Raw genomic sequence first — 26516 nt, forward strand, 5'->3', positions numbered from 1 at the left:
CTAACGAGCGAGCTAACTGCTAACAGACACCGCTGCGACCAACAACCAATACACATTCTGTCATTATATATGTCATTTATAAAAGGTTTCTAGTGTCAGTGTATTGGCCGTGCAGTGGCTGCTTGATCTTTTTCCATGATGAACATAGAATGCTGCTACGTCAGAGCGGCCAAAGCAACAAACAGCTTCCCCGGACTTTCTGACCAGCGTCCTCGACCGGGCGGCCAGTCGGCGGCGGTGTGGACGTACAGTAAGAACAACGGGGAAAGGTATCGTCACGTGCGCGACACGATCCCCGGTCTCCTGGGTGAAAGTCCTGTGATGTTTGACCCGTCTACCCCCCCGACCAACCTCCCTACGCGGAATTTCGGCCTTTCATACTACTCACTATATCGTAGTCGTGCTGTGATCACGAAAGATGCTTCCCATTGAAATACATTAGTTTAAAAAACTTGCTCACCACCATGAAAAAAAAGGAGATAAACGTGTCCGTGTACACGAATCAATAGATTAAATTACGTGACCATTTTTACGAACTGCCGTGAGACTGGGTTGGTCTTTAATGAACGTAATCAGTCTGGACCAGGGGGGTCAAACTCAATTTCACTTATAGGGCAACTCTGGAAACTCTGGAAAATCAGAATGACATTAAGGGCCTGACATTTATAGTTTACTGACATGCTTTTATTTCATCAAGAAAGTCAAATATCTTGGACGGTATGTCTCTTTTTTTTTGACATTTGTCGCATTTTCGTTGCTACTTTTGACTTTTTCTGTTGCTTTTCTCAACTTTTGTCGCGTGTTTGTCGACATGAAGTCCTACGAAGGTCAGTTAAAAAAAGTTGTGATGAAGATGTGATTCATGTCGATTTTAAACGTAGGAGCTTCTGGCTTTCATCAAGGTCTCATTTGTTGTTGATGTACATGATTCCTAAAAAATCTCCCCCCACCCCTCCCCCCCTCGCACACATGCACACGCACGCACACACACACACACACACACACACACACACACACACACACACACACACACACACACACACACACACACACACACACACAGACAGACAGACAGACAGACAGACAGACAGACAGACAGACACACACACATACACACACTCACACACACACACACACACACTCACACACACACACACACACACACACATACACATGCACACACACACATAGACACACACATAGACACACACGCACACACACTCATAGACACACATGCAGACACACACACACATAGACAGATAGCTCTGAGTGGATGGCACCCACTCTGCAGCCTGCTGTTTACAGTTTCTGAAGGAGAGAGAGGGAGAGAGAGAGAGAGAGGGAGAGAGAGAGAGCGTGACCTGTCCACTTCGTTAATTGACTGACTGATGGAAAATCGCTGCGGTTTGGTTTGGTTAGCGATCAGGTGGCGATCAATCAGGGCGCTGAGGGGGGCGGGGAGGCGTGCAGCGACGGACGCAGGCGGGAAGATAAACGATCTCAATGGACCGATGGGATCAATAGTTGACCCCGAGGCCGGACTCCGGGGTTAGCAAGCGCCGTAATGAAGCGGTGTCACCTCCACCGGCCGGCCGGCTGCTGAACCGAAGCGTCTGGTGAAGGTGCCCTCGGATGGCGTGGGACGAGTTGCATAATGCGACCGGGATGACCTGAAAAAATGGATTTACTTAAAGGACAAATTCACCATAAAAGCAGCTTTTAAAACATACGTCTGCTGCGGGATGTGCTTTACATTCTGACTGCAGCTCCGTCCAGATATTTTATTAACCCTCATATATACCCTCATATTATCTCTCAAATGTACTTGTTGGCCGCCAGCTTGGTTCGCCTGTTTATAAACGATGAAGTAGCCTATAAATGATCACGCATTTCTGTGTTTAATCTTTAACTCTTCTCCAACTTCATAAGTTGTTACTACTAGTTTTACACTTATCTTTTTTTTTTTTTATTTAACCTTTATTTATCCAGGTAGGTCGACTTCTCATTTGCAACGGCGACCTGATCACGTTCACACAGTTCCACATTCATACCTGAAGCTGCCCAGTACGACCACAGTCTGATCTGCTGGCCACTGAGCAGCTCCACTGGAGCGGTTGGGGGTTAAGGGCCTTGCTCAAGGGCACCTCAGTGGTGGTAATGAGGGAGTGACAAGCGCTGGTCTTTCACTTTCCCCAGCCAGATTTTTATCCTGTCGGTCTGGGGATTGAACTGGCGACCTCCCAGTCCCAAGCTCTCTTCTTTAACCTTTAGGCCACCACTGCCCCATCTTTGGATTTAATGGTCAATGAATTATGCCTATTTTTTGGAGTAAAACACGCAGAGATTATGAATTATTTTGACTATATTTATGGATTATCACAGATTTTCACCCGGGTAGACCATGAAAGCAGTGATCATCAATTAGCGTATGGAACCATACATGTTATTTTTCAACCCAGTCTCACGGCAGTTCGTGTAAATGTCACGTTATTCTTAATCTATTGATACGTGTTCACGGAGACGTTTTGCTAGTTTTTTTACGTGTAAATGTCACGTTATTTTCTCGGTGAAAGGACGCCGGGAGGCGGCCGAAAAGGACGGTCCATAAGCCGGGAGGCGCCTGCGAGGCGGCCTGCTGGGGACGCGCCGGACGAGGCGGCCGAAAAGGACGGTCCATAAGCCGGGAGGCGGCCCGCTGGGGATGCGCCACAATAACGGGATGGCGGAGGTTGGGTTTAGGAAAAACACTACGGGGAAAGGACGCCTCACACGCCGGGAGACGGCCGTGGGGTACGGGGGACGCGCCACAATGGCGGAGGTTGGGTTTAGGAGAAACTTTAGGGGGAAAGGGCACCTTACACACCGGGATACAGCCACGGGGGACGCGCCACACACGCTGGACAAAACGCCACACGCGGGGACGCCATCCCCGGAAAACAAAGTGCCACACGCGGGTGAAAGTCCTGTGTTGTTGGACCCATCCACCCCCCCGACCAACCTCCCTACGCGGATTTTCGTCTTTTTATACTACTCCCTACCGTTTTCATGCTGTGGCCACGAAATATGCTTCCCATTGAAATACATTACTTCACAGTTTCGTGCTGGCCACCACGTAAAAAACGAGTAAAACGTCTCCATGAACACGTATCAATAGATTAAAATAACGTCACATTTACACAAACTGCCGTGAGACCGGGCTGGATATTTGGGACATTTGGCTCAAAGAAACCCTTTTTTTATCTTTATTTTTTAACATGAGTGTTAAGCAGCTTCTTAGGCAGCCCTGTTGTCTATGAAAACATTTCTATACGACTATCGTGCTTTTCCAACTATGATTTGGAGGGAACATTTGCTAGGAATGTACTGGAAATACTATGTATGTACTACGTCACTAGGTACATCTACTTCAACTTAAAAATACTTTATTAATAATAATTTTTAAACACATGCCGGCCCTGTTATTCTCTTAAGGAGATCGATGCGCACACCAACACCCAAGTATAAACTTCAGGCCACTTACAGTACGTATGCTCCGGAGAAAGCTCTGCGTGGAGCCTTAACAGAAGAATTAACCAGCCTTTTATCCAGGTTCATGTGGACACACTTCAGATTTAGGCTTTTAAAGCACAACTATATTTCTTAATTTCCCTATAATTTACGAGGTTAAAGAGTTTCCTTTTTGCCATAAAAAACTTTGATGATTCTGCAGATGTCCTACAGTTATTAACTTAATGTCCACACATTATGTGTGATGTTAATGAGAGGAATCTATCAGAGTTAAGCGGCCTGCAGTGAGACCGTGGAGACAACATAGACAAATGGATGAAGCTGTTCATTTGAGGGACTAAATTAAGTAATTGGAGGGTTTGATTTAGGAGTCCACGAGCACCAATTATCCACTCAAACGGATTAATTACTAAATTGAGAGAAGGAAGTAGGTATGTTCATACGGTGGCCGACGGGGGCAAACGCCTTAAAAAAACACACGCAAATAGACAAAACACAAGCAAATTAAGAAAACATCTTCATTAATTTGACAACACATGCGCAGCATTCAGCAAACACGCTGCAAATACACACAACACAACCAAATACACAATCGCACTGGAAATTCACAAACGTGCTGCAAATACACACAACACAACCAGATACACAAACGCGCTGCAAATACACACAACCTAATACACAAACGTGCTGCAAATACACTCAACACAACCAAATACACAATCGCACTGGAAATTCACAAACGTGCTGCAAATACACACAACACAACCAGATACACAAACACGCTGCAAATACACACAACCTAATACACAAACGTGCTGCAAATACACACAACACAACCAAATACACAAACGCGCTGCAAATACACACAACACAACCAAATACACAAACGCGCTGCAAATACACAATCGCACTGCAAATACACAAACGTGCTGCAAATACACACAACACAACCAAATACACAAACGTGCTGCAAATACACAATCGCACTGCAAATACACAAACGCGCTGCAAATACACAATCGCACTGCAAATACACAAACGCGCTGCAAATACACAATCGCACTGCAAATACACAAACGCGCTGCAAATACACACAACACAACCTAATACACAAACGTGCTGCAAATACACACAACACAACCAAATACACAAACGTGCTGCAAATACACACAACACAACCAAATACACAAACGTGCCGCAAATACACACAACACAACCAAATACACAAACACGCTACAAATACACACAACACAACCAAATACACAAACGTTGCGCAAATACACAATCGCACTGCAAATACACAAACGCTCTTTAATGCATGAACGGGTTCGAACTATATTGTACGAAAATGCATACACAACATATCATATGATATCCTACGAAATTAGGCAAACAAAGTTTTAACAGCATTAGTGTTGCTTTCGTCAACGAAAATTTATATTAACGAAACTTTATCACGTGACGAAAACGAGACGCAACGTAAATGCTGGTCATGCGACGATGACTATAATTAAATGTATAATGCAATATTGTTGACGAATAAAAACGAGACTAAATGTGGTTTACAAAAGAAAAACTATGCTAAAATGTCTCTTCATTTTCGTTGACCAAAACGAGACGTGACGAAATGTTATAACGTTATTTCGTCTTGTTTAGTCGCATTATTATTATTATTATTATTATTATTATTATTATTATTATTATTATTATTATTTTTCAGTATTACTGTTCCCTGTGTCTCACTTCAGGGGCTTCATCAGGTCGCACTGCGCAGACGCAGGCGAGGTCACTTCCTCAAACCCCACTCGCGGCATTATTTAGAAGATGCAGCTGCGGTGAGTTAGCATAAACGACAAACAAAATCAAGTCTGACACAGAGAAAGGGACCGATGGCCGGCCTTTAGGTCTTTAGGAGAAAAAACAACATTTGGAAAAACTTTCATTACATAGAAATCTTGTTGGAAAAGAAAACAGAACGTGTTGTGGAAAAAGATGGGGAGAAATGCGGCCACAAAATCACCGGAAAAAACAGATGTATTCTTGAGTGTAAAATAAAATGTTGGTTTCGTCTATACTACTAGGTACACAGGAAAGAGTGTACAAACGCATATACGTATGAATCTTAAGACTCTTCTCCTTATAACCTGTGAACAGGACTCCTGTTGAAACGTCCGTATCGTCACCTTGACTGGCAATAACAAATGCACAGCCCTCTTTAAGTGATAGTGAGAAAAGCATTCTGGGAATTTGAGTCTTGAAAATTTGAGCAGTTTCCAGGGAACGAGGGCACACAAAAAAAAGTAAACGACGAGACGGTTTTCTTTTAGAATACTTTAAATATTGCACCTGCTCCTTCCGTAGTCTCCCATCTTTTTGTCTGTCGTTCAGACACACACACACACACACACACACACACACACACACACACACACACACACACACACAGACACAGAGTGGCTGTGTGTCCTTGAACCGTGGGCCGTCCTGCGGTCAGATGGATCTTTAGGAGGACAGGGACACATAAGTCACCTCTATACTATATACACACTCTCTCACACACACACACACACACACACACACACACACATACACGCACACGCACACACACACATGCAGTCCGCCCCTGACACATCACCCTTCTCTGCCCATGCTTTATTAAAACCAGAGTGACACATACAGACACTCTTAATGTCTGATTGATGCCTTCCTCCCCTCCCACCGAGTCAGGATTCCCATGGAGACAGAGCCCAACACACACACACACACACACACACACACACACACACACACCATGGTCCCGCCCCTGTGTTCCTCATATTGCCGGTCTAACGACATGTTAATGGCTGCCCCATCACCAGACCGGCAGCTTCAGACTCTTCAGCCATTTTCACAGCATTGCATTAGAGGAGGTGCAATATTTTATATCTTTTATATCGCTCATCGCTGTGGTAACTAAAAAACATATGCATCATTAGCATGAATACGTGAAGACCCTAATGCATTTGACATTCAATGCACGTGGAACAGTAGTATGTACAAATTTGAGGTATTTGTACTTGTTTCTTTCCATGCCAAAATACATGTCCTCCCCGCAAAAACGCTCCCATAGGTCATTTGTTCAAGCAGCAAAATACTACTTATTTTTACCTTTCTAGTTGCAGCACCCTCTAGTGGCCGTAGTAGATATCATGTGAGCAAAGCAGGAAGTAATGGTGCGTTCCATTTACCCATTGACCTATATATAATGGAACAATAGATCCCGTGTCTCTGGACGGAGACCAGTGAAGGATATTAGAAGATCTTTCCCGGTGATGGCTGAGCGTTACTGAGCAGCCTCCAACTGAGCTTGAAGACGTAGATGTGACGTGAGCAACCTGTCTGAAAGTTGGAAGTCTTCTGGTAGCTGTGCCAAGAGAAATCTCAATCATTCCCAATCTAGCAGAGACGGAGAGCGTAGGTATATGTAAGGAGATAACATAGACACAGGCTAATTATTGATCACTAAAATGATAGTTAACATTAGTAATTACACTTAAACAGCTAATGTGAGACGAATTAGTGTGAGCGAGCTTCTCCTGTACTATACGGTAATTCCTCTACTATGCGACAGTAAGTCTCGTGGTTATCACCCAATCGTTAGCCTATTTTTATAACAACGTCTGCTACGGAGCCATAACGTGAGGTACAAGGTAATGGAGCCTTTTATACATTGTCGTGTTTCTTTAGAAATAAACAATGGACAAATGGAGTCTTTAAACTCTTCAGATGTAAAGTTATTCTCTGTCAAAGTGGCGCCAAAATGAATGGCAGTCAATGGGATGCTAACGTCAGGTGATGGCTTGGTAGCATCAAAATGGCGCCATAGGAGGTTATCTTACCCCCTTGCATTTACCTCAGAATGGAAGCCGGAGCTGGCAATGACGTCACATGATAAGCGATTTACGAATACCTGCTCTGCGCTTTGCTCTCAAAGTGCAGAGCAGGTCATTGGTTGTGCTTTTCGAAAGGTCAGCAGCAACTAGGTCAAATTTGAAATAATTTTGCAGCGCAAAGCAGCAAATCCGAGCGGTGCGTGACGCCAGGGGTAGCGCATAGTTGGGCGCCACCGTAGGAAATCAATGGAACGGCTGGCGCAAAGCTGTTTTGCCACCCATCGTGTAGTCAGCATACACACATATACACATGCATACATACATACACATGCATACACACATACATATACACATGAATACACACATACATACATACATATACACATGCATACATACACATGCATACATACATACATATACACATACAAATACACATGAATATACACATGCATATACACATTTTTCTTTTTCTTTTCCAGCTATATCACTGGTATCCACGTTTCATCTGTCAGTTAATTCAAACAGAATAATAACCATCCAAACTAGACATAATATACAACCCCAAGAACAATACAGTCAGTACTATAGGCGTAATTTATGGGGGAGCTAACCCCCCCCCCCCCAATAATCAAAACTGGCCAGTAAAACCTCCCCAAATATCTTGAAAAATATAAAAACACATCCCAATGTTTTGAATATTCAGAAAGTTTTAAACAACACAGGGAAATTAATTCATTAATAATAATATTTACATAATTAGGGTTAGGAGAAGGGGTTGGGGTTAGGGTTAGGGTTAGACATTTGCACCATAACTTTATGCAGAAAGGGCCCACATTGTTCCAGTAAATATTTACCACAATGCAGGTATTTGATCCTCAAAGTTTCGTGGGTTTTACGCCAAGAATCCACCATTTAGAATATGTTAAATGATGAAACAAACTGACTGGCAAGATAGGTGGAGATCTTAACCCCCACCAATGTTGAACCTAAAGTTACGCCCTTGGTCAGTACACAATACAATCACCTTGACTCCTTCTCCTTCTGTATGAGCTCCATTTAAACACGGAGCATATACAGTGTGGATAAGGAAGAAACTGACTCATTACCTGACCTCTCTGGTGTGAAGTGTCTCTGCTGTCACCGGTTCTACCAGTGCCTCTAAACGGCTGCACCCCCACTGTAATTCAATCAGCCTGCCAGTCAACGCCGGTGAAATATGAGCCGTAATGGAGGGCCGTTAACAGCTCGGGATCAGATAACTCTATCTAACTGGCGGAGCCGAAAATGGCCGCTGTCTCCTGGCGTCCTTCTGGCTCCCTGATTCGCTATAAAGGGCAGAGAAGTGGCACCTTCACAACCTGGCATTTATAAATGGTCTGTTGTTGGATGTATAGTTAGGACTGTCTGTTTTGTTCAAGGTTGACTTTAAAGGACAAATCTGGCGCAAAATAAACCTAGGGGTTAATAACACACGTACCGAGTCGACCGTTCTCTGGGATATGTTGTCATGCTAATCGATAGTGACCAGTTTTAGCACAAACCGCTAATTAGCTTATAACGCTAGTCGTCGGGGCATGCTAAAGTTAAAAGAAATCGCTTTTTCTATACCACTAACAAGGATCCACTACAGGCTACATGTAAACAAAAGCATTGTGGACTTTGTAAGTGTACAGACAGTTTATTACAAAGATAGATTATAAAGACAGTAACGTTCACGTATACAGGCAGGCGCCATCTTGGGAAAACAGTCATGATCAGTCGAACAACGAACGCCATGTAACCAGTAACCAGTAAGATAGCTCAAACACGGCGTATGTCGTGCTTGAGCTATGTTACTGGTTATATGGCGTTCGTCACTGGTCACATTCGATTAGCATGAAAACAGATCCCAGAGAACGGTCGTCTTGATACCCATGTGTTATTAACCCCTAGGTTAAAGGATTTGTCCTTTAATCAGGGTTAGGAATAGAGTTTTCTGATATTGGTACCTAGTTTTTATATGCACATATTCAACAACACAATATTACTAATCTCCAACACAGGATTCAAATAATGATGTTTATAGAAAACCATCTGTAAAGATGCACTTTCCTGTTTGTGTTTTAGCAGCCAACAGCACCGGTGCTCTGTCGATGTTTTAAAACCTGATCATTAGATGCTTTAAGGGCCCTGACACACCAACCAGACGGCCGATCGTCGGCAGTAAAGCCATTCGGACTGATCAGTCGGGTCCCCGAAGTCCAAAAAGTGCCTCAGAACACACTGAGGAGACGCCGACTTGAGCGTACGCTCTGCACGTGCGCGAAACGTAATACGTCTCCATAGCAGCAGGCGGCGCTGCTCTGTATTGTTTCCATTAACAGTCTTGATTATTTACCAGAAAATGAAAACCGGCAGCTGATTGGACGAACGCGTCACGTGCTTCTTTTTTCTCCGGAAATTCACAGCCAGACTGTCATGGCGGCTCGTTCAGAATACGATCTCATATTGGACTAAAATAGTTCACCGAAACGTGTTTCTGAAAACATTTTAAGAGAGAAATAGGCCGTGCAGTTGCTGAATCTGTCTTCATTTCAGATCCACAAAAGTCAGTTTAAAAGATTTTTGTCAGATTTTGAGAGGCTCATCCGCTCGCCATTTCCGGATGAGTCCCGACTGCCCTGTCTCTGACTGAACATGTCAGGTCGGCCAAAATGAAGGCCGACGGCTCCTCGGACAGCCGACGGCACGGAACACACGGACCAGACTCGAGTCACCGACCTCGCCAGACGGTCCGACGCCCGATTTTCGGGCTGGTGTGTCTTCTCTCTTAGTCACATGTCAAACTTGAGGCACGTGGGTCTAAATCCGACCCCTCGCAGATTTTGATCCGGCCCGCGTATCAATTAAAGGTGCCGTAGGTAGGATTGGGAAGATCCAGGACTTAGCCAAAAAAATTGGTCATCAACAACTTCTCAGTCCCTCCCCCCCTTTCCGCTAAAGCCCAAAACGGTCTCCTAAGCCCCTCCCCCCACAAGGGAGAATGAATGTGTGTGCATGAGCAGTGATTGACACACAGTTATACATCCCCCCCCTGGCCCTGATTGGTGCATCTGAACAGGGAGCGGTGGATTTTTGCAAATTGCACTACAGGCTGTAGGTGGTGCCAGAGTTTTTTTTAAATGACCTGCTTCATGTAGTTCTACTGGAACATAGGGTCAGTTTCAGCAAATATGACAGAAAGTTAGTTTATAAGTCTTACCTACTGCACCTTTAAGGTTCACAATAAATGTGGGCCCAACTAGTTTTTTTGTCAATTTTGTCAACGTTTTTTGGCACATTTTTTGACGTTTTTTCAAAGTGGTTTTGGTGCTTGTTTTAACGTTTTTGCCACCTTTCTGACGTTTTTTTTGGCACTTGTTTCAAAAATTTTTCCACTTTTTCGAACGCTTTTTCCAAAGTTTTTTCCCGATGTTTTTGACACTTTTCCCGCCCATTTTGGCGTGTTTTTTTGGAACTTTTTTGCTGACTTTTTAGGGGCTTTATGTCGACCAAACTATAAGAGAGCAGACTATATGAGACATGCAATAATACAGTCAAAGGTATTTGAATTTTTGGATGAAATAAAAGCATGTCAATTATCTAAACATGTCTGGCCATGATGTGATTCTTATTTTCCAGTGTGGCCCTTACTAAAGTGACTTTTTATTTTTTTTAAATCACCACAGTATTTTCAGACCTTGTTATGTCTTTCTTCCTCTGTTGTATGTTGACAACCACCACACTGCCCCCTACAGGCTGTTAACAGAGTTTATCAAAGTAGGGAACCTGCAGGCGCTGCGAACCTTTAGAGTGCTGAGAGCCCTGAAAACTATCTCAGTCATCCCAGGTAAGGCCTCACCACCACCAGGGGGCGACACGGGACAGAAAACCCCCCCCATCCCAAACACTCGTCATCGTTAACGTCGTCGTGAACATCCTCTCTTGTCCGTCCCATGTCTGCCGTGTCCCGCCCACTTCCCATTCTCCGCCCAATCAGGAGTCACTTGTGTAATCACCTGATCTGAACTGACGACACAGTGAAGAAGGAAAAGTCACAGAAAAGCTGAACACACGATGCACAAACTGGAGATTTTAGATTTGGAACACCACACAATTAAAGGTCCCATGACATGGTGCTCTTTGGATGCTTTTATATAGACCTTAGTGGTCCCCTAATACTGTATCTGAAGTATCTTTTATATAGGCCTTAGTGGTCCCCTAATACTGTATCTGAAGTCTCTTTTATATAGACCTTAGTGGTCCCCTAATACTGTATCTGAAGTCTCTTTAATATAGACCTTAGTGGTCCCCTAATACTGTATCTGAAGTCTCTTTTATATAGACCTTAGTGGTCCCCTAATACTGTATCTGAAGTCTCTTTTATATAGACCTTAGTGGTCCCCTAATACTGTATCTGAAGTATCTTTTATATAGACCTTAGTGGTCCCCTAATACTGTATCTGAAGTCTCTTTTATATAGACCTTAGTGGTCCCCTAATACTGTATCTGAAGTCTCTTTTATATAGACCTTAGTGGTCCCCTAATACTGTATCTGAAGTCTCTTTTATATAGACCTTAGTGGTCCCCTAATACTGTATCTGAAGTCTCTTTTATATAGGCCTTAGTGGTCCTCTAATGGCGTTTTTCCATTACATGGTACCTGCTCGACTCGCCTCGACTCTACTCGCCTCGGCACACTGTGCGTCCGTTTTCCATTGCATATTTTAGTACGGCCTCAGCGTGGCTGGTCGTCTTGCCGGCTCGACGCACACACCAGCTCACAAGTATAACATCAGGCCACTTGAGCTTGTTTTACAGTTCTGTGGAGGCTCCACGCAGAGCTTTCACCGTAGCCTGTGTATGTGGCCTGATGTATACATTTGTCAGCTGGTGTGTGCGTCGAGCCAGGATGTGTGTGTATGTAGGATACGGTGAAAGCTCTGCCTGGAGCCTCCCCAGAACTGTAAACAAGCGGCGCCGCAGTAAACTGCTGTGACCTAACGCGACACACACAGAACATCGAAGGTGTGTGTTGTTGCCAGAAGACACATTTAGTTTCTAAAGAAGCTGGAGGCAGCAAAAAAAAAAAAAAACAGCTGGCTAAACTGTTTAAAAATAGCGGGTTTGTTCAGGACACCCCCGTCTGTCGCTTTCACGTGACCTTTTCAGCTCGGCTCGCCTCAGCTCGCTTGGAACCTCGACTGAGGAGGTACTAAAAAAGTACTTGTTAGCAGGTACCAGGTACTTTTTTTCGTAATGGAAAACAAAAAAAAGGCGAGTAGAGTCGAGGCGAGTCGAGCAGGTACCATGTAATGGAAAAGCGCCATAATACTGTATCTGAAGTCTCTTTTATATAGACCTTAGTGGTCCCCTAATACTGTATCTGAAGTCTCTTTTATATAGACCTTAGTGGTCCCCTAATACTGTATCTGAAGTCTCTTAAGGCAAAGCAGAGAAAGGGGAGGTAACCTTTCCCCTTATGACGTCATAAAGGGAAGATTCCAGATTGGTCCATCTGAACTTTCATTTTCTCAAAGGCAGAGCAGGATACCCAGGGCTCGGTTTACACCTATCACCATTTCTAGCCACTGGGGGACCATAGGGAGGCTGGGGGAACTCATATTAATGTTAAAAAAAAACTCATAAATTGACATTTTCATGCCATGGGACCTTTAACAATATAGAGAGGGAAGTTGTTTGCAGTTGAACTTGACTTAATTGCAGCCCGAATTTGTCACTAAACTAAAGAAATAAGTTGACATGATTGTCAGACAGTCTTTTTCAGAATCTGAAGCTGAGTTTGTCTCCAGTTTAAATCCGTGTGAGCAACTTTTGACCGCCTGACTTTCCCATCTTAGAAGTCGATGTCTCTGTCTCTACTGTATCTCTCTCTCTTTGTATTCTGTTCCCTCTGTGTCGGCTTGTTGTTGCTCAGTGTGGTCATATCCTTCTGTGTGTGTCTGTTCTTGTGCTTCTGTCTCCCGGCTTGTTGCAGATATGTCACTGAGTTTGTGGACCTGGGTAATGTGTCAGCCTTAAGGACGTTCAGGGTGCTGCGAGCGCTCAAAACCATCTCTGTCATCCCAGGTGAGGAAGCGAGACGCAGGGGAGTGAATAGCAAACGTGCCCCGAGCTTGCTGGGAGAACTGAAATCAGTGGCTGTGTTTGAAATCTCATTCTGCATACTACCTACGACATAAATCTGCTATTTGACGTACCCTTTTGATAAAGTGCACATAGGTAGTATGCAGAAAGAGGCGCTGAAATCTTCCTTATAATTGGTTGTGAGCGAACATCAGAGGCTTAGCAGACAGCGACTAAACAACTCTTGACAGTGAGCCATAAGTCAAAATGGCTTCTAATGCCTAATAAAGGGCTCGCTTTTTCATTTAAATTAAAGCTAAATTCACATCTATAACTGAGTTTGTGTTAGCGATGAAAAAAGTTGGCAGTAATTGAAAATATACAGGTGTTAATCCACAAACATATCGGACATAATCAAAGTTTTAACAGCATCAAAAAACATAGATCAGGATCCTTTATGATCCTTTATTAAATCCAACGTAATCCTTGATTCAAATAGTAAGTAAATAAGTTAGTAAAACGTATTTATGAAGCGTTTTTTACTGATTACATGTTAAAAACACGATACACAATTAAACTTACCAGGCTTACCCGAAGTTTGTGTAAGACTTACATGAATGTAATTGACGGTGAGTTTAGGGGCCTTTCCTCAAGAAAATCTTCATGGTTTTCAAAAACAACAAAAGTGCAATTTCACATCTTTTTGGACCATTATTATTATCATATCTGTATCTAAAACGTTGGAAAAGCTAGAGCAGATAATACATAAATAACACCCACAAAGCATAAAGACAAACTTAGGAAATGTGATCACACTTGCCGTCTTTTTTGACAAGAAAAAGTTGACTAGGGTGCTAAATTATTATAAGCTTGTTTCTAAAAAATAGCAAGAAAAGACAAAAGCATATGTTAATGTATTTGTTTAGCCCCCGTATTAAAATACCTAGGTGACCATTTTCGTTCACATTTATATCGTAGATTCTAACTTACAAGACGAATGTTAATTGAAGATGTGGATCTAAATCTGTCGCTGGCTAGCCTCTGTATGTTTCCACTGTGCATGTTAGCATGCAGCGCTAACGGCGTTATCTTTATTCCACTGGCGTGGCCTTTTGTAGTCTGATACATGTCATAACTTTAAAGGAACACGCCGACTTATTGGGACTTTGTCTTATTCCCCGTATCCCCCAGAGTTAGATAAGTCCATACATACCCTTCTCATCTCTGTGCGTGTCGTAATTCTGTCTAACGCACCCATCGCTAGCCTAGCTTAGCACAGATCCTGGAGGTAACCGGAGCTGGCAATGACGTCACATGATAAGCGATTTACAAATACCTGGGAACTATATTCTCAGAAGGCGAAGCATTGCTACTTCTGCTACTTGGGCGGAGTGATTATTACTCCAACTCTGAGCCAAATCTGAGCGAACTCTCTGCTCCTCACCATGGGGCTTCTCAGGTGCTGCGAGCAAATCCCTCCGCTCAAGTAGCAGAAGTAGCAGTGCTTCGCCTTCTGAGAATATAGTTCCCAGTTTGTATACGGTTAGAAGATGGCTGTGTCTCATGTGACCTTGTTATCTGTACACGCTGTGACTATACAAATCACAACATGTAAATAGGAACATGTTGGCGTTATTTTGTCACTTATTGGGAGCAGTAGGCTAGATGGAGCCGGTTACCTCCAGGATCTGTGCTAAGCTAGGCTAGATGGAGCCGGTTACCTCCAGGATCTGTGCTAAGCTAGGCTAGATGGAGCCGGTTACCTCCAGGATCTGTGCTAAGCTAGGCTAGATGGAGCCGGTTACCTCCAGGATCTGTGCTAAGCTAGGCTAGATGGAGCCGGTTCCCTCCAGGATCTGTGCTAAGCTAGGCTAGATGGAGCCGGTTACCTCCAGGATCTGTGCTAAGCTAGGCTAGATGGAGCCGGTTACCTCCGGGATCTGTGCTAAGCTAGGCTAGATGGAGCCGGTTACCTCCGGGATCTGTGCTAAGCTAGGCTAGATGGAGCCGGTTACCTCCGGGGTCTGTGCTAAGCTAGGCTAGATGGAACCGGTTCCCTCCAGGATCTGTGCTAAGCTAGGCTAGATGGAGCCGGTTCCCTCCAGGATCTGTGCTAAGCTAGGCTAGATGGAGCCGGTTCCCTCCAGGATCTGTGCTAAGCTAGGCTAGATGGAACCGGTTCCCTCCAGGATCTGTGCTAAGCTAGGCTAGATGGAGCCGGTTCCCTCCAGGATCTGTGCTAAGCTAGGCTAGATGGAGCCGGTTACCTCCAGGATCTGTGCTAAGCTAGGCTAGATGGAGCCGGTTCCCTCCAGGATCTGTGCTAAGCTAGGCTAGATGGAGTCGGTTACCTCCAGGATCTGTGCTAAGCTAGGCTAGCGGTGGGTGCGTCAGACAGAGTTACGACACGCACGGAGATGAGAAGGGTATGTATGGACTTATCTAACTCTGGGGGATACGGGGAATAAGACACAGTCTCAATAAGTCAGCGTGTTCCTTTAACACAGTGGTAGCAACTTGTCGAAAGCATGTTATAAACTGCACCCTCGACTATATTTAATCAAGCTAGTCATTCATGAAAGTGTGTCTGTTCCTAAAGAATGAACTAAAACCAAAAAAAAAGTGCTTTCAAGTTATAAAACAGTATGAAAAGATACTGGTTGTTTCTGTGATTATACGATTGGCCGATGACAGTCAACTTGTCTGCACCCTTTGTCTTCTCACTGTGTTTTGTCCCTGCTATTTTTACCGTATGTTCGTGCTTCTGTGTGTGTGTTTTATGAATGTTAACATGGAGTTTGTTTCGCGTCATTCTTTTGGGGATGATCCCACAGTGGCAACATTTTAGAAAAACTTAACCCTTGTGTTGTCTTCCCCTCGACATGAACTTCTTGTCCTTCTGGGTCAAAATTTTAAATGTTTTCGAGAGCTTTTTTATATGCTTTAGGTGCTTTTTTTCAAAGCTTTTTTTTTTTTATACATAGTCAATACACCTAATTTAGTTGACGTTATACCTAATTTATGAGTTTAAAAAAAGCAGTAATTATGAGTTCAGAGGATGTTGAGTGGATCACAGACTGGTATCGGTCAGTACGTTTAGTCATTGTTTTTTAATTTTTTTTTCAAATGCTATAAAATTGTATTAAACTCCGAAAACTCAATGAAAGTTTTCCTGGGAAGAACGTTGGGTTTCCATACATCCACCGTACATCCATGTTGCTTTTTAGGCAATTTGGCGGAATATTTCGGATATAAAAAAACTTTGAAAACGTGTCAAATTTGACCCGAGGACAACACAAGGGTTAAAGCTGCTGTCAGATGAAATAACCTGATCTCACAGAATTCCGTGAAATGAACACGGCCCCTTAACTCAAAATCTGTGGCAGTTTCACGGAATCGCAGAAATTTCCGTGACGGGCCCACGGAAGAATTCCGTGAAATGAACACGGCCCCTTAAGTTATAGGAACACACCGACTTATTGGGAATTTAGCTTATTCACCATAACCCCCAGAGTTAGAAGTCCATACATACCCTTTTCATCTCCATGCGTGCTGTAACGCTGTCTGACGGTTCCACCGGTAGCTTAGCCTAGCACAGAACCTGCAGGTGAATGGTTCCAGTAACCCTACTGCTCCCAATTGTGACAAAAGTGACAAAATAATGCCAAAATGTTCCTATTTACATGTTGTGATTTGTAGAGTCACAGAGTGTACAAATAACAAGGTCACATGAGACACAGCCATCTTCTAACCGTACACAAACCGGGAACTACAGTACAGGCCAAAAGTTTGGACACACCTTCTCATTCAATGCGTTTCCTTTTTATTTTCATGACTATTTACATTGTAGATTCTCACTGAAGGCATCAAAACTATGAATGAACACATATGGAATTATGTACTTAACAAAAAAGTGTGAAATATCTGAAAACATGTCTTATATTTTAGATTCTTCAAAGTAGCCACGCTTTGCTTTTTTATTAATAAGGGAACAAATTCCACTAATTAACCCTGACAAGGCACACCTGTGAAGTGAAAACCATTTCAGGTGACTACCTCATGAAGCTCATTGAGAGAACACCAAGGGTTTACAGCGCTATCAAAAAAGCAAAGCGTGACTACTTTGAAGAATCTAAAATATAAGACATGTTTTCAGTTATTTCACACTTTTTTGTTAAGTACATAATTCCATATGTGTTCATTCATAGTTTTGATGCCTTCAGTGAGAATCTACAATGTAAATAGTCGTGAAAATAAAGTAAACGCATTGAATGAAAAAGTGTGTCCAAACTTTTGGCCTGTACTGTATATTCTCAGACAGGCTTGCTGCAAAGCAAATCACTCCGCCCAAGTACTATATTCTTCCGCCTGAGAATATAGTTCCCAGTTTGTGTACGGTTAGAAGATGGCTGTGTCTCATGTGACCTTGTTTTTTGTACACGCGTACATGTAAATAGGAACATGTTGGCGTTATTTTGTCACTTATTGGGAGCAGTAGGATTACTGGAACCATTCACCTGCATGTACTGTGATGGGCTGATGCCGCTGGAGCCGTCAGACAGTGTTACAGCACGCACGGAGATGAGAAGGATATGTATGGACTTCTAACTAACTCTGGGGGTTACGGTGAATAAGTTAAATTCCCAATAAGTCGGCGTGTTCCTTTCAGGAAAAGGTCATGGGTGGGCGGGAGAAGAACAGTTTAAGTTTATGAAAAGAACAACAGGACGGTTGGGTTTGGGAATCTCACTCACGGGACACGATCCCCGGTCTCCTGGGTGAAAGTCCTGTGGTGTTTGATTTTTGGGCTTTCATACTACTTGCTACCGTAGTCGCTCTTAATGCTATGTCATCTTCTCATTGACTTTACATTGGCATTGTTTTCCGTGGTGGCCACACGGATTTTTCACACACCACCACGTAATGCGCCGTTAACAATTCGTGATAATTTCACGGAATTCTGTGAGACCAGGCTGGATGAAAACAAAGTAACAGGATACGACTTTTACAGAGAGTTTCGCCTCACAGCAGAGTTATATTTCTATTTCTACTGGCTGAGAAAATGACTTTTCAGTTATATAATTTACTATCTTGTGATTTATTTCAGTTGCAGGTACATAAAGATGGCCGCCCTTTAGTTTGACTCCATAACCTGTCTCACATTTTTAAAGTTAGCTTTAAATCAAAAAAGTATCAGTGTAGTATGTTTTAGGGTGTGTTTTAAAAAAATGGGTGACTTTGCTGATTTGTTGCTTTGACTCTATATGAGTTTGGGGCTGAAATATTTAGGATTATGCAAATTGGAAAGAAGTAAGAAGATTGGATTATGATTGAAGTTGAGGCGACTGCCATCTTTATGGTCCCTGATCCATTGGTACTCAATTCTGTAGACTCTCTACGTTCTACACTACATGTTCAACCAGATTTTCTAAACTGGGATTCACGTCCACGATAACATTTATCTGACTAATCATTCCGTGTGCGTCGGCGCCCGGTCCCGGCAGGCCTGAAGACCATCGTTGGCGCTCTGATCCAGTCCGTGAAGAAGCTCGCCGACGTGATGATCCTCACCGTCTTCTGTCTGAGCGTCTTCGCCCTCATCGGCCTGCAGCTCTTTATGGGGAACCTGCGGCAGAAGTGTGTGCGCAGCACGGAGCACTGCATCAACGGCAGCCTGCCGGCCAACATCTCCTTCTACTGCAACAACAAGACCTGGGCCTCCGTCAAGGACTTCATCAACGACGAGGGTGAGAATCTAACTCTGAGCTAGGCCTGGGCAATAGATCCATATTATATAATTAGTGACTAATTTCAGTACTATATATTTAGACATTAGACTTTAGAATTTAGACTTTAATGTCCCCCAGGGGTCACAAACCGTATCATATGGACACATATTAATCCACGATGATCACATTACACAAAACTGAAATTGCACGTCAAAATGACACACTGTCAACATTTTTAGAGACCCCCAAAATTTCTAAAATCATGTTTTCAGGGGAGCCCATGTCTTATTAATGGGAGCCGAGCTCCCCCTAGCTCCTCCGTAGTTCGCACCCTGCGGACAGGCAACACAGACAAAGTGGCAGTGATTTATGTCGGTCTCTGGATAAGGGTGTGTGTGTGTGTCTGTGTGTGTGTGTTTGTACGTGCATGCGTGTGAGTGAGTGAGTGTGTGTGTGTCTGTGTGTCTGTGTGTCTGTGTGTCTGTGTGTGTCTGTGTGTGTGTGTGTGTGTGTGTGTGTGTGTGTTTGTACGTGCATGCGTGTGAGTGTGTGTGTGGGTGGGTGGGTGTGTGTGTGTGTGTGTGTGTGTGTGTGTGTGTGTCTTTATTGACATCAGTTGTGTCCACAGTGCCAACATGGCTTTATCCATTCCATTTAGGAAACACCAGTCACCACTTCAGAATGACACACACACACACACACACACACACACACAGAGGTCATGTGAGGTCAGTTGGTAAACACACAATTTGACATGTCAGGAATGTTGACCGGCTAACATATGTTATGTGGACATACTTAAACTCACACACACACACAGACACACACACACACACACACACACACACACACACACACACACACACACACACACACAGGTCGAGGTCGGGGTTAAGGAAGCACTTAACGCTGCTGTCAGATGAAACCGGAGCTTCACGTCGTCCATGTGACCAAAATGCTGAGCTGCCTGCGTGTCACTGCACACGTTTTCATATTCCTCATCGCACATTAATCTGCATTCAGCATGAAATCCCCCAGGGCAGCGGTATTTTTCACTAGAAGTACTTATTTTTCTACACAATCATGTTTTAATTTCTTTTGTCGTGCTGATTTCTGTAACTAAGCTCTACAGAAGCACAACAGCTCTGATTAATAAGCAAACTATCATTTCTGGTTGTAATTAATTCCGTGAGGTAACAAGAGAGGAGATGCTTCTTTAGAAATGTAACCCCGGGACAAACAGACTGCCTCGTTATCCAAAAACAGATGTGTGATTATTTAAAGTAATGACATTTCTCTGTAGCAGAGCAAGCAGAGGCTTCACGTCTCTTAAAGGGTGAAACCGCCCAAAATAAAGGCGTCTTGCAGAGCTTACAGTAACGGGGTTTGTCGGGACATGCCGCTCCATGCTAATGTACCTTTCTATTTATTCATTTCCAGTTTGCTTTGCCGTCCATCACATCAAACAAATGTCCCCTGCAGGCTCCCGTATCGACCCCTAAAAGCTGCTGTGAAACCCGAGAGCCGCGCTGCGTCGTTAGAGCCCGTCCTGCTCGGCTCCTCGGAGGGAGATCAATGGTGGACGTTACTCATGCTTAAACATTTCCCATCATGCACATGTTTGTTCTGTCTGGTCGGAGCCGGCTGACAGCACGGAGCAGTCGGCCCAGCAGCTTCTTGTCGGAGGGTTCAATAAATGAATAGCAACGGACAACATGTTCAGTTTTTGATGTTACTGGACAGTTTTACACAGTAAACTGATTGATTCGTCATATCCACTCAGCGGATTATGGTCCTGCTTACACCTGTCAACAACCCCCTGAGTCTGATATCCACCTTCCATTTTCCCTTAAAGTGCTCATATTATGCTCATTTTCAGGTTCATAATTGCCAGATTTTTCTCTCTGTCCGTGACCGCTGCTGTTCTCATTGGATTCTTTTCATTTCTTTTGTTTAAACTTCAAACTACATCCTCAAAAACCTAAACACTACTTTCTGCATCTAAGGCATTAAGGCATTTCAAGGTCCCATGGCATGAAAATGTGACTTTATGAGGTTTTTTAACATTAATATGAGTTCCCCCAGCCTGCCTATGGTCCCCCAGTGGCTAGAAATGGTGATAGGTGTAAACCGAGCCCTGGGTATCCTGCTCTGCCTTTGAGAAAATGAAAGCTCAGATGGGCCAATCTGGAATCTTCCCTTTATGACGTCATCAGGGGAAAGGTTACCTCCCCTTTCTCTGCTTTGCCGGCCCAGAGAATTTGGCCCACCCATGAGAGAGAGAGAGAGAGAGAGAGAGAGAGAGAGAGACATCATGGCTTGAAAAAAAAGCAAAGCATGGCAGTAGGTCAAGACCACCCCTGTCCTCCTCAATAGCATTTAAAGCTACAGACACAGAAATGGTACATCCTAAGGAAAGATCTTTGTGGGACTGGCTCTAGTGGCTGTAATTCTGGACCAAGACTGAATTTCAGGAAAGAGACTTCAGATACAGTATTAGGGGACCACTAAGGTCTATATAAAGAGACTTCAGATACAGTATTAGGGGACCACTAAGGCCTATATAAAAGAGACTTCAGATATAGTATTAGGGGACACTAAGGCCTATATAAAAGCATCCAGCATCCAAAAAGGACCTTTAAAAAATAATTAATATCTTTCCTTCAGTGGAGAGCAGATTAACAGTGTCTTTGTTGTCTACTGTTTATTTGACTTGTCATACCTGCAGATTCTCATCATGTAACTATATGTATCTCAGGCAGAGGAAACTGCATGCAGAGAGCAGTGTATTCAAGCTTAAATTGCTGCTCTTGAGCTTTCAAAAAAATAAATGAAATTAAAGCCTGCTCTCTCGATATCCTGTAGAGACAATTTTCCAGTTTTCTGCAGCTCTGTGAAATCCTCTCAGACAGGGGATCGTTCTGAAAGAAACGTCCATTAAAAGTCAGTCTGTGGACTAATGTGCATTTGTTTTGGGAGGGGGCTTTTGGAAAACCTAAAGTTTCAGGTAATGACTTTAAGTAGACTGTTCCTATCTGCTTTGTCTGTGGAGAAAATGACTCAGTGACTAATTTCAGTGCTGCGTTCATGGTTACTTTGAGCCGGAGAACAACAGCACTTCAGACTTCAGAAGTTTCTGATGGCGAGCGGGGATGCATTCTCCCAAATGCACTCGATACCAAATGAATGGGCTGCGCTCCTAAAAAGCTTAAGTGCCTTTGGTGCAGTGGCGGTCAGAGCCAATCACAAGCACAGAAAGAGCCTGGGTTGTTAGTCAAAAGGGGGAACTTTGCGCGTGCACCGCCACAATAAAGGAAAAGACTTTTGAAATGTTGAAATGCTTTGTTTCTCTTTGACAAGCGGAGGTTTTACTGAAAAGTGTTTCAACTTTGTTTCGCTGAGTCGCAGCGGCTTCTTTTGTTGCTTTAGTTATGAGAACATGACACCAATTTTAATATTTTTGTATCGGTCATAATGGCTGGAGATAAATGGGATCACAATTATGTGTTGAATACGAAAATAGGTACCCTGCTTGTTTGTTCTCGTCAGGCGCATGAATGAAAATGTCAAGCATGGATTTGAGGTCACTGTTCTGTTAAAAAATTGCATCTGATTCAAAGATCTGACATCTATCGCGTTCCCCCGTCTCTGTTGTGTAAGGTTGACTCACACAGGAAGAGCCTTTCACAATAAAAGACACAAATTCTGGTGCCGATGTTACATTTTACGAATATGAGGTGATGTTTTTCTCAGTTTTTCAGTCCGTTCTTTAGACGAGTGAAATCGCAGCACACGGTTTCCGCCAGAAAGGTTGTTTAGCCCGGTGGCAAGTGTCTTTATTTCCAACGAGGGCCCAGCTGGGGCCAGTCATACACTGCCTAATAGTTTCTGTGATAACAGAATCATGGACGAAATCGCGAAATTGAGAATTTAAAAAAGCTATAAGCTTTAGCTATAGCTGACTGGAGTTTTGAAAATATGACTACGTCTAAGTTTCAAACTGAGGCGCCTCGCTGTAACTGTAGTCTTAAAATAAAGTTAACAATTTCCCAGTGGCTTAGGCCTGGTTTGGGGCAACTTGCAATACACTTGGGGAAACACTGCAGCAGGTGGCTGCCTGGCACATCATTACTCAACCCGTTCTCATGAACGGGCTCGTATGATGTTGTCCAAAAATGTATGCACACCAATTCGTATGATATCCCACGAAATTAGTAGCCTGGAAATCCAGACCCAAATCTGAAAGATTAAGGTTCTGGCACTGATTAATGAAAATGGCCCAACTCGAGGGGCAGCACCAAGCATGCGTTTGAAAATCTCACTGCACGCTATTGGATAACACTGCGACCAATCACAACAATAGACGGGGTGATGTATCCAGACCGTACCCATACGCATAGCTACCAGAGGAGCTAACTGGTAGATTAAACTCTTGCCGTATCCGGTCAGCAAAACGGCAAAAATGTCCGTCTTGCAAAGGAACGATTGGAGCGCCGTCTTCTGTTCCTCTTTTAGATAAAAAGCCAAGTCTAACTCGTTCATTGTAGCGGCCAAAGCTGTTTCAAACAACTGGAGTTCATCCGTAGCTATCTTGCAATGTTTACTAATGACTTGGACGTCGCAGCGCTGTCGTCATCTGTTTAGCTCGCCTCTGGCCCGCCTATATCAGATACACCGATGTGATTGGTGCAGCTCGGCTCCAAGGGCATAGTTAATGAGCAGCATTACTGAATGCCAGAGTGACTCGCTGAGTAAATTAAAATTGTGCTCTCGCGAGAACTCTGGACTTCCAGGGTACGAAATTAGGTGACTGCCAGCTGGTAACGTGACGCCGGCTACAGAGCTCTGGGAGCTGACATCATATCAGCGGTCGTTGCTGGTTGGGTTTAGCCGACAAAAGGTGACTGTGAGCCGGGTACAGAGCACCGCGAGATGACGGTCCTTTCAGGGGCCGTGGCAGGTGAGTTTAGTTGACAAAAACTGTGCGTTATGCGGCAAAGACAGTTAAGGCGGCAAAGCAAGTTGTTAACGCTATAGTGCGTAGTTTCTGTCTCCCCAATGAGGAATTCTAAGTAATGACAACAAAACTGTTGGTGTGTCCACATGATACAAGCCTTCCGTGATCGCACCCTCACCGCCACCCCTCCTCCTCCACGCAGATGCTTGTAACTTTCTTCTACAGTTGCTTGTAACATGTGTGGAAAGAATCTCTCCGCAGTGTCATGTTGTACATTCAGATGCACTGAATCCAGGATTCGGATTCGGTTGAATATTGGGCTTTTTGACGGGGTTCGGTTTCTGCCGAACCTTAGAATTTTTTTCTACCAAACCGAACCCTACGCTTGCACTACGCGCGCTATGCTGGTCGACGTAATGAAGGCGCTGTTGATTACAGGAAGGTGTTTACGTAGGTGAAGCGTTCAATGCAGTAGGCTGTGAGAAAGTGAAAATGGAACTTGTGAGCAGAAAAAGTGTAATTTGGCAGTACTTTCAGTCAAAAGAAGGCCATTCAAGTCTAGCTTGTTCAATTTGCAATGCCGATTTGTCTCGTGGTGGCGAGGACCCTAAACTATACACAACATCACCGCTGTTACAACATTTGGTATCAAACATCCAAAAGAATACGAGTTGTGCATGAAGGAATCTACAGACAGCAGCCAAAATGCAGCAACTTGTTTTTCACTGTTTACTTCATTAATGTGTTTACTGTGTTAGTGGACTGAGGATGGGAGGAGGATTCGGTATTCAGTTTCAGATTCGGCAGAATCTTAACCAGTGGATTGGTTATTAGTTGTAAATTCAGATGGATTTTGAAGGGCTGTCAGTGTTTCTATCGTTCATCAAATTGCTCTGAAAGTGATCCCAACGATATCTCCGCTGTCATTGTAGTTGTGGTGTGGACTCCACTTGAGTTATAATGATGTAAAAAAACTATACATTTATAGTTATCTACCTGGGTGTGGACGGCTGTTAACGCTGGCACATTTACAGAAATGTTGAGTAATGTGCATTGTCCTCATGAATAAATAAATAAAATATGATGTTGTCTTTATCTATTTTAACATTGATTTGTTTCAAACTAGTCCCCTATTGGGCATTGAAGACTAACTTTTCTTGAGTGTCCCCACTTTATCCAAATCCTTCTTTACTACTGTTTTGGAACAAGTCCTTCTCTTCAGAGCTCCTAAATACATTTATTCCCATCCTCAAGAATAAGCACTGTGATAAGCACTGTGTGTCCTAAAATCACAACAAAACTTAAGAAGCACTTGTTTTCTTCCTGCTGACGTGCATTAAAAGCTCTTGATACTGTTGTGTGTTTGGAGAAGTAGTTAGTGTATTAATGTATCTGGAAATGGCCTGTGGTCGGACTTAAGTGTTGAGTAAATGCTCAGCAAGCCGTGGTTCCTGTAATGGATTGTTTTTAATGGCTGCCTGCTCCGACCGTGTCTATCCCGACCAAAACATACGAGCTGAGTTTGAGGAGTTTATTGATTTTACCCAGATGCACCGACAGTCCCTCCGTCCAGGAAGGGTTACCTGAACTTTCCCAAAACATCACCATGTATTGTTTTTTTTGTAGTTTGTTTTGAACATGTAAAAAAAAAAAAAAATAAAAAATAAAAAAAAAATATATATATATATATATATATATATATAACATACATACATACATACATACATACATACATACATACATACACTCACTACTGGTCAAAAGTTTGGGGTTAGACATTTCCATTCCACTCCATTCCAGACAGAATACCAGCTGAGATCAGTTGCATTGTTTTTTTAATCAGGGCAACAGTTTTCAGATTACATTATGTGCTTACATAATTGCAAAAGGGTTCTCGACTGCTGTAGACAGAAGTGGCTGAAGAAACGCTTGAAATTCCATGCTTTTTGGTCTGAATGTCATACCCAAATTAAACGTGGTACAGCTCCCGTATACCCTGACACTCTGGGTGAGCCTGACATCATTGGAAAGGAAACAGTCAAGTGTTTGTTCCAAGTGTCAGAGTGATTCTAGGCCTTACTGACACAGAGTTACAGAGGCTAGAAAGGAGGGTTTTTTTTTATTTCCATCCAAGTCATACATCTGTAAAATGATTAATACACTGCTGTAAACACATCTTACTACAGAAAAAGTCCAGAAGCCAAAAGACTCAAAAATGGATTTTATATTTTTCTTCTACAGATATGTCTGTGCGTTTTTTTTTATTTCCATTTGAAATGTGCAAAGAAAAAAGCCAAAAAACTACAAAATACAACACTTCTGAAATACACAAACCCACCCAATGAT

The 26516-nt window shown here is 43.3% G+C and overlaps 1 protein-coding gene and 1 long non-coding RNA gene across 4 annotated transcripts in view; one reads left to right on the forward strand and one right to left on the reverse strand.

Moving 5' to 3' along the window:
- LOC118494356 overlaps positions 1–24712 on the reverse strand; it is a 27014-nt gene extending 2302 nt beyond the window's left edge. The window contains exons 1-3 of one of the 3 annotated variants that reach the window (XR_004896482.1): positions 24702–24712; positions 17255–17796; positions 5055–5058 (exon numbers count right to left, since the gene is read on the reverse strand). This is a non-coding gene — a long non-coding RNA (uncharacterized LOC118494356). The other 2 variants (XR_004896484.1, XR_004896483.1) reach the window with 2 other exon arrangements.
- LOC116053736 (sodium channel protein type 3 subunit alpha-like) overlaps positions 1–26516 on the forward strand; it is a 206873-nt gene that overhangs the window by 92204 nt on the left and 88153 nt on the right. Inside the window, exons 7-8 of the mRNA XM_035998170.1 lie at positions 13396–13487; positions 18989–19231. Of these exons, the coding sequence (XP_035854063.1) occupies positions 13396–13487; positions 18989–19231 (335 nt within the window). The remainder of the gene's footprint in view (positions 1–13395; positions 13488–18988; positions 19232–26516) is intronic.

Source organism: Sander lucioperca, chromosome 23, assembly GCF_008315115.2.
Source record: "Sander lucioperca isolate FBNREF2018 chromosome 23, SLUC_FBN_1.2, whole genome shotgun sequence".
Lineage (NCBI taxonomy): Eukaryota > Metazoa > Chordata > Actinopteri > Perciformes > Percidae > Sander > Sander lucioperca.